This window comes from Podarcis tiliguerta (genome assembly GCF_965153285.1).
Source record: "Podarcis tiliguerta genome assembly, chromosome: 13".
Classification (NCBI taxonomy): Eukaryota; Metazoa; Chordata; class Lepidosauria; order Squamata; family Lacertidae; genus Podarcis; species Podarcis tiliguerta.
The window spans coordinates 38,551,764-38,560,478 of NC_139546.1; the positions used below are offsets into that span (position 1 = coordinate 38,551,764).

The 8,715-nt window shown below is 45.3% G+C and overlaps 1 protein-coding gene and 1 long non-coding RNA gene across 3 annotated transcripts in view; one reads left to right on the forward strand and one right to left on the reverse strand.

Moving 5' to 3' along the window:
- The window catches only part of LOC310662779 (caspase recruitment domain-containing protein 8-like), a 37,085-nt gene extending 30,268 nt beyond the window's left edge, over positions 1–6,817 (forward strand). For both annotated transcript variants that reach the window (XM_083409885.1, XM_083409886.1), the window contains exons 8-12: positions 146–287; positions 402–452; positions 2,786–2,840; positions 4,034–4,315; positions 4,955–6,817. In XM_083409885.1, coding sequence (XP_083266011.1) covers positions 146–287; positions 402–452; positions 2,786–2,840; positions 4,034–4,315; positions 4,955–4,961 — 537 coding nt within the window. In that variant the 3' untranslated portion in view covers positions 4,962–6,817. The remainder of the gene's footprint in view (positions 1–145; positions 288–401; positions 453–2,785; positions 2,841–4,033; positions 4,316–4,954) is intronic.
- LOC310662833 overlaps positions 1–8,715 on the reverse strand; it is a 67,118-nt gene that overhangs the window by 23,830 nt on the left and 34,573 nt on the right. The gene's annotated exons all lie outside the window — the stretch shown is intronic.

Genomic DNA, 8,715 nt, shown 5'->3' on the forward strand with positions numbered 1-8,715 from the left:
TGCTAGGGCAGAGGCATGGCTGTGAAGTATGAGAACGGGAGGGACTCCACCAGGATCCCTTGTCACCCTTTAATTTGACTCCCTTGGACTGGTCGACTGGGCTAAGCCTTGTTTGCACATAAGGAGGTTTCATGCTTCCCCACAGGAAGTGGAGTTTCAATACCTAGATGCTGACAAGCTGCAGCAGTATGTGGAACTGTTTGCTCACAAAATGCAAGACATGTTCAACTTCAGTGTGATGAAGAAGCGCAAGAATGAACTCATCTGGGAGGCCCTTGTGACACAAGGTGAGCTTAGTTGGAAGAAAATTGGAAGGTTGGACCATAATTTGGGAGGCAGGATGATAAAGGACATCGCAGTCACATTCCTTCTTTGACTGCCTCTTTCCTGTTCTCTTTCAGAAGAGTTAAAGCCTCCTGAGATGACGTCTTCTCCTTCAAACTCAGAGCAAGGTCTGCAGGTTTTAATTACTTATTTCCTCGTAGTTAAATCCCACCTTCCTCCCAATGGCAGCACAGAGTGGCTGGTGATACAGTACCACAGAAAAGTCACTTTTGTAATGTTAGGGAATCGCCTTCCGGTGCGGGTTGCCCATTGCTTTATAATCTCCCTTGGTGCCAGATGAAGTTCTTTCAACGCAACGTGGAAACAGCTTTGGCTTGGATTCAGCACACCCAGTGTGCTAATGGAATCCAGTGCAAATGCTCACGATACTTCAATTGGGCTTTCCTCCCTTCACCCGCCACTTCCCTCAAATGCACTTTGGAGGGTCAAAGAGAACCCCCAGAACAGCCAGAAAGGGTGTGATGTGTGTACTTGGCTGTTGGGGAGGGATAGCTCTGTCTGGCAAGCAGGAAAGGTCACAGAGGGCGACATTAGTTTCTCCCCGTATGTTTTACCACCTGGACTTCTCAGTTTTCAGCTGAATGTCAGTTGTTAAAATATCATTTTTCATATGATACGATAATCTTTATTGTCATTGTCCCATACAGAACAACAAAATTGAAAAAATCTACATCAGACATTCAAAAACCAACAAGCCTGCTATCCCAGCTATCCCAGCTTGGTTAACCCCCTAAAAATTCCCCATAATTAAATACAATATACTCCCATAGAGACTACCTTACACTGCGTTTAAAACCAAAATTGCATTTGGATAGAAAATGTTTCTCAGGTGGCTAGTCCTAGTCTTTATAACCCTGTACCTTATTCCAGAAGGCAGAAGCTGAAAGAGATCATTTCCGGGGTGCGCACTATCCTGCACTATCTCTGCAGCTTTCTTATGACACCTGGAAGCATAGATTTGATCCAAGGTGGGAAGAGTGCACCCAATTATTCTCTCTGCAGTCTTTACAACCCTAGACAGCAATTTCCCCCCGACCGTGCAGCTCCCAAACCACACACACAAACCATAAGTTAATACACTCTCAACAGCAGAATGGTAAAATGCCATCAACAGGTCCTTTGAGAGATTATTTTTCCAGAGGATTCTCAGAAAATATAACCTCTGCTGTGCTCTCTTCATCAGGTCTTTACTGTTTTCTCCCCAGGTTGGGTCATCTCTCAACTCCATTCCCAGAAATCGGAACACCGAGACCTGTTCCACGCACTTCCCCTCAATAATGAGTGGCTGAATATTCCATTTCCATTTCCTAAAGTCCACAATAATCTCTTTTGTTTTCTTTAAGTTAAGGAATAAGTTGTTTTTCCTGCACCGCTCCCCCAACTGCTCAGCTTCCTTCCTATAGGCCGCCTCCCCCTCTCCAGCCATGTAATTCCAGTACTGGGGACAGAGAGTGACTGGTTCCTTAAGAGATGCATTTGATAGATTATTAGGACTGTCTTATTTGATTAGTCATAGTTTGGGCCAGGAAACCTCTGCCATGATAGATTGGGAGTCAGCAGGCAGGACGGCCAACCATAGTTGGCTTGTATCACCACACCATACTTTTTAAAAAGCCATTTCAGCAGTGGTGAGGAATTCTGGGAGCTTTAGTTTGCTAAGCATCTCCTAAAGCACAATTCAAAGTGTTGATGTTGACCTTTAAAGCCCTAAACGGCCTAGGCCCAGTATACCTGAAGGAGCGTCTCCACCCCCATCATTCTGCCCAGACACTGAGGTCCAGCACCGAGGGCCTTCTGGCAGTTCCCTCACTGCGAGAAGCAAAGCTACAGGGAACCAGGCAGATGGCCTTCTCGGTAGTGGCGCCCGCCCTGTGGAACGCTCTCCCATCAGATGTCAAAGAGATAAACAACTACCTGACATTTAGAAGACATCTGACGGCAGCCCTGTTCAGGGAAGTTTTTAATGTGTGACATTTTAATGTATTTTTAATCTTTGTTGGAAGCTGTCCAAAGTGGCTGGGGAAGCCCAGCCAAATGGGCGGAGTACAAATAATAAATTAATATTATTATTACTAACAACCCCCAGCAACCTCACTATCCCCCCACACAGCAGCAATCACATTTGTCTAAATAGAGGGTTTCCTGCTGTGCCAGGCACACTTTCTCTGGGTTTTGTTTTTTCTTAAAAAGAAATAATTAGTCCAGCCCAGAAATTGTCAAGACTGCAACCTTTCAAACTGAGCACACTGGGAAAGCTTCTACTTTCCTGGCTTTCTTTCCCTGCTCCCATTTGCTTGTTGGTAGTGAACTCAATCAACACACTTGTTCATGATGCAAAATGCTGGAGAGATTTGAAAATCCTGGGTTCATATCCAGTGATTATGATTTTCCCATAGTTCCTGCATGTTTCATAAACACACCTTCTCTCTCATTTTTCCAGGTGCTGGTTGCTGCACTCTGTCCCATTCTGCATCAGGACACAGTGTGGAAAGCAGGTAGGGCTTAACTGTTCCTCATGAAAGGCCAGGTACCTCTTTGAGGGTCACAGGTCACTGGTGGGCATGGCCAATGTATGTGCACACAACACACAGAGAATACACACACAAATACTGTGCATGCATTGCACAGAAGCATACCTATGGAGCATGCAGGCTCACCAGCCATAAGGCACACACCTCAGACACACACAATGTCACATAAATCTCCACCTCACACACAAACTATTCCTCATACAAAACCCTACACTGAGGTCCAGCGCCGAGGGCCTTCTGGCAGTTCCCTCCCTGTGAGAAATGAGGTCACAGGGAACCAGGCAGAGGGCCCTCTCAGTAGTGGCGCCAGTCCTGTGGAATGCCCGCCCATCAGATGTCAAGGAAATAAAGAACTATCTGACTTTTAGAAGACATCTGAAAGCAGGCCTGTTTAGGGAAATTTTTAATGATTGAATTTTTATTCTGTTCTTAGTGTTCTGTTGGGAGCTGCCTAGAGTGGCTGGGGAATAAAATTTGATTATTATTATTATTATTATTATTACTCCTACTCCTCCTCCTCCTCCTCCTCCTCCTCCTACTACTACTACTACTACTCCGTGTGAAATCAGGATGCCAAAATGATAGACTTACCCCTATTATACCCCAGGGATTACTGCACACTTTTCAGGACAAAACCTCCTGCTGGAACCATCTCTTCAGGAGGTCTGTTTTGAAATTGAGTCTTTATTCTGGCAGCAGCTGCCCTTTAGAACTACCTCCTGTTATGCATCAGTTAAGCGCTGTCTCCATGCTCTTGTTTTTTCAACTGGTGGAGATCTTTATCCCCTAGTCGGCAGCAGTATTGGATCTGGAATGGTGTTATATATTGGTAAGTAGATTCAGCAGTTTCATAAGAAACTGAAATTAACTGAAATGGAAATGGAATGAAACACTCTCTCTCACACAGCACACAGGACTAAACACCCTGAAGTGGACAGATGTTGCCTGTTAATCTTTAAAGAGCAGGAGGAGGGAGTTTAGCTGCCACCTCAGCATTGTGATGCTTGGCCCTTATATCTGATAAATTTAAGCACCAGGGCAACCTGCATTTCTTTCCGCTCCCACTTACAGATGGTGTGGCTCCTTCTCAGGTCCCTTTGCTGAGTGTCTCTTGCTTTGTGCCTTGTTTTTCCCTGCCTCGGGGGGTGACAATGCAGAGCGACAGTGAGGAGCATCAGAGACTGCCTGGTGTCTACTCTGGAGAACTTGGGTGAGGATGAACTCAAGAAATTCAAGCTCAAGCTCCACGAGATCCCTGTCATTGAAGGCCATGACAACATCCCCCGAGGGACACTGGAGAAGGCAGATGTCATGGACCTGAGTCAACTCCTCCTGAGTTTCTACATGGAGGACTATGCTGTGCAGGTGACGGCTGTTGTCCTCAGAGCTATCAACTGCAGGGATGAGGCACAGAGACTTCTCAGCCTCACCGCGAAGAGGTAAGAAAGAAGGAGGGCCAGCTCATGAAACTGGCTGGGAGGGAAGGCATCTAGAGGGCCAGTCGCCCCTGATGCCCCACCCACTGTGAGGTGAGAGGGATGGATTCTGATCCTGTCTCCATGGGGGAGAAAGGAGGAAAGTCTTATATCACGGCCAGCCAATCTAGTGCCCATCAGCTCTTCGTTTATTTTACTTACCGTATTTCACAGATTGGCATATCTTTTAGCTGTAAACACCTCTAAGCAGTTTATATGTTGTTGTTTTTTTTATATATAAAGGTCAGAAGTTAATGATGAGTTGAGTTTAAAAAATTCAAAATGTAAAAAACACCAGCCATTAAAGATATACACTTTATAAAATAAAATGATGTACAGGCAACTCCCCTCTTGCACGTGAACTATTTGTGTGCAGCCACATGTATGCGTAGTGCCAGGAACCTGGAAATGGAGGGGGAAGCGGGAAAGTCATCGTGGCTCATGAGGAGAACCTTCCCAGAGCCTAAAGAGGAGGCCGTGGAGGTCGAAGGCTCAGTGGGGTTTTGCTTTGGCTGTGAAGTCTCCCTTCTTTCTTCTCCTGGCAGTATTTAATTGTTACACTTCCATATAAACTTATTCATTCTCTCTCCCTCTCTCTCCTAGGAACTAGCAGTTCTTTGTTTAAACCTCGGCTTTTTATCAGCGAACAATGGTGACCCCTCTCCTGCCTTATCTGATCCTGCCAATCTCCAAAAATATCTGGAAGTCAAATTGTTTTGTCTCAGCCCAGCCATGGCTGCCATCCAGAATCCTCTACAACACTTCAGTACTACAAACTTTTTCCAGTTTTATAAAGCGTTGGCTTCCCTCAGAGAATCCTGGAAATTGTAGTCTAGCAAACTGCTAACAATTATCTCAAACAGAAACAAAAACAACCCAAGCTTCCAATGAAACTACAGTTCCCAGTGCTCCAGGAAAATACATACTGATAGAAGAGTTTCAGCTTTGGCTGGCCTCTTGCCCTCCAGACGTTCCAAACTACAACTCCCATCAGGCCCAGCCAGCGTGTTGCATCAGTGCCACATTTCATCAAGGGACACTGGAAGCAGCTGGTCCAATGGACTGCATTGGTGGGAGTGGTGTTTACTATCAGGAAATGCGGATGCAAGCATTGTACAATCAGTTTGGGATCTGGTTCTGATTAGGTGCAACCGAGACCCAATATGAACCAATCAGGACCCTGGATCTGAATCACCACCTAGATATTTGAATCTTCTGTATTCTCATTCACTCAGAGTGGGGGAACCAAAAGGGCCATAACTTATTTGTTTTCTCCCATAGGTACATGTAATTTGGACAAATGGTAGTCCCTCCAGAGGGAAGTAACTGCCAAATTTCAGAAAGTTAGCTCAAGGGTTTGTTTTTTGTTTGTTTTGTTAACCAAATTTAAAATTTGCTGTTTTTCTAGAGAAAAATCAGCCCTGCAAATTCTCACACTCTTTTTGGACCTGATCCTGTTTGGCTATGTGCTGGTACTAAGCTGTACAGTTTAAAGACTCACTCTATGTGTTAAGTATGTGTTATACCTAAAGGAGCATCTCCACCCCCATGGCTCAGCCCGGACACTGAGGTCCAGCTCTGAGGGCCTTCTGGCAGTTCCCTCCCTATGAGAAGTGAGGTTGCAGGGAACCAAGCAGAGGGCCTTCTCGGTAGTGGCGCCCGTCCTGTGGAATGCCCTTCCATCAGATGTCAAGGAAATAAACAACTATCTGACTTTTAGAAGATATCTGAAGGCAGCCCTGCTTAGGGAGGTTTTTAATATTTGATGTTTTATTGTGCTTTTAAGGCAGTGTGTGTGTGTATAAAAAAGAGAGACAAGAACTGGCAGTCCTGGTATAGCATTCTTCTAGAGGACTTTTGCAGTAGGTTTCCAGGCCTGCCTTCCACACTAAAATTCTCTTATATATGGTAAGCAAAGCCCCTCATTCAAGGAAGCGCATGGATGCAGCACAATGTATGGTTATGAGTTTGCTGAGGGAGGCGGTCAGACTCCCCTAAATCTCTGGATTCAGAAAAGGGCTAGCATTTAAGCAACCCCCTGAATCCCTGGATCTAGCAAGTGTTGGAAATAACACAAGACAGCTTACTCATGAGGCAGCCTGATAATGGTCAAGTCATAAGCAAACAAAGGCAGGGTGATGACAATCAAGAAAGCCACCAACCAGGCAAAGAATCTTCTGGATGCAGCCCACCCTGAGCCAGAGGGAGCTAGATGAACAAAGGCCAATAGGTTTGCCTGATGTGGACAGGGACGGAAATCCTTCAGGTCTATTAGTGGTGACTAGCAAGAAGGTGGAGGCAAAGAATCATGTGGGCTGAAAGGCTGTAAACGGAGAGCAGATTTCTGTTTTGGATTTAAAGCTGCTGCACCTATGGGAGAAGCAAGGGACCCTCTTGAAATGTAATGCTTTGAACAGTAGGCTCAGGCTGTATATATGTGTAAATAAACCAAATATAATAAAGACACCACAGTCTCCTCTGTGCCTCATGGTTTGAGCCCCGCTTCGGGTGACAGCTTCCTGCATTGCAGGGAGTTGGACTAGAGGATCATCGTGGTCCCTTCCAACTCTACAAGTCTATGATTCTCTGAATCCTACATGGAAAAGTCTAAAAGTGTCCATGGAATGCTGAGAGGTCATTTGATAAAACACTCAGAGAGAGCAGGTGGTACAGTAATTGTCATTTAATAAAGTGAGTGAACTTTGAACAGCAGGGGAAAATAGATTAGTATTGTAGGATGATTATTGTAATGGGAGAGAGGGAAAGTAGGAAAGCAGGGTGTGAAATGGAGTAGGAAAACAGAGGGAGAAGGAAGAAAGCAGGAAAGCAAGGGGGACGAAATGGAGAAGGAAAATGGTGGGCGAGGAGGGAAAGCTTTCCTGCTTTCCTGAAAAAACTGTCCCAGGGAGTAGGAGGTGTCAGCGCCACAAGCAAGGGGCAGGGAGTGGGCACAGCACCCAGATGCAGATATGCCACCCTTTCCAGAGTGGTGCTTGAGGCACCTCCCTCAGACAGACTGAGGATAGCGCCGGCCCAGAGAACTCGCTCAAAATGCTCAAAATTCCAAAAAGGCAAGTTAAAAATTGGCAAGTATGATCCAGGAAAGGTGAGGGGGAGAGCTTGTTGCTGGTTCCTGGAATGTGTAGAAGTGACAAAGCAGGTTCAAATCAGGCCTGGCAATATATAGGTGTGGCGTTTGCCCTCCTAAGTGTGTGACATCATACTGGGTTCATAGGGAAAGGGTTAACTAATTGTAAAATGACTAACCAATGGGAACCCAAGGGGAGGAGTTAACTGTATAAGGTATAAGCACAGAGGGGTTTTTTTAGGAGTTAGAGTTGTTGAGAAGACAGTCTGGAGTTAGAAGAGACAAGAGAAGATAAGTCTGTGGGTTGGGCTAGCCTGGTGTGAGAGAGTGAGAGAATCGGTTAAGAGGAGTCAGTCAAACAGTTGAGATAATCAGTCAGGAGGTATAGGCCGGTAAAGAAACTAAAGTTAAGATACTGACAGGAATGTTATCTGAGAAACCACAAACTTGTTAATGTTTGTAAAAGAAACTTTTTTGTTGTTGTTTTGTTCGCTTTTAATAACTGACTGGACTCAGTGTTTTACCAGAGTGTAACTGGTTGGTGGCCAGTGGGAGCAAGTTCCATCGTTTAACTCTACGTTGCATGGAGAAGTAATTTCATTTTTCAGTCCTGAATCTTCCAACACTCCTTCACTGGATGCTGCCAGGTTCTCGTGATACGAGAGAGGGAGAAAAACATTTCTCCAACCACTGTCTCCATGCCATATGAACTTCAATCATGTCAGCTCTTACTCGCCTTTTCCCTGAACTAAAAAGTCCCAAATGTTGCAACCTGTCTTCACAGCAGAGTCACTCCACCCCACCCCCCTTGATCTTACATTGTAGGAGGATGTGAAGCTGCTCTTTGAACCTCAGTTTCAGGCCTACCAATCCAGATCATAAAGTTTGCTGATAGCATGTTATTGTAAACAGAGCCAGACCCATTGCAAGATTAAGCATTGAAGAACTGCATGTTATGGGCAGTGATCTCTTCTTTGTAGGGTGGCACTGTGGTCTGAACCATTGAGTCTCTTGGGCTTGCGATCTGAGTGAGCTCCCATTGCCCTGTCCCAGTTTCTGCCAACCTAGCAGTTTGAAAGCACGCCAGTGCAAGTAGATAAATAGGTCCCACTGTGATAGGAAGGTAAACAGCATTTCCGTGCGCTCTGGCTTCCGTCACAATGTTCCATTGCGCCAGAAGCGGTTTAGTCATCATCATCATCATCAAACCTTTTATTGGCATCACATACAACATCCAAAACAAATCAATACAGAATTACGACTTCCCCAGTGGCCA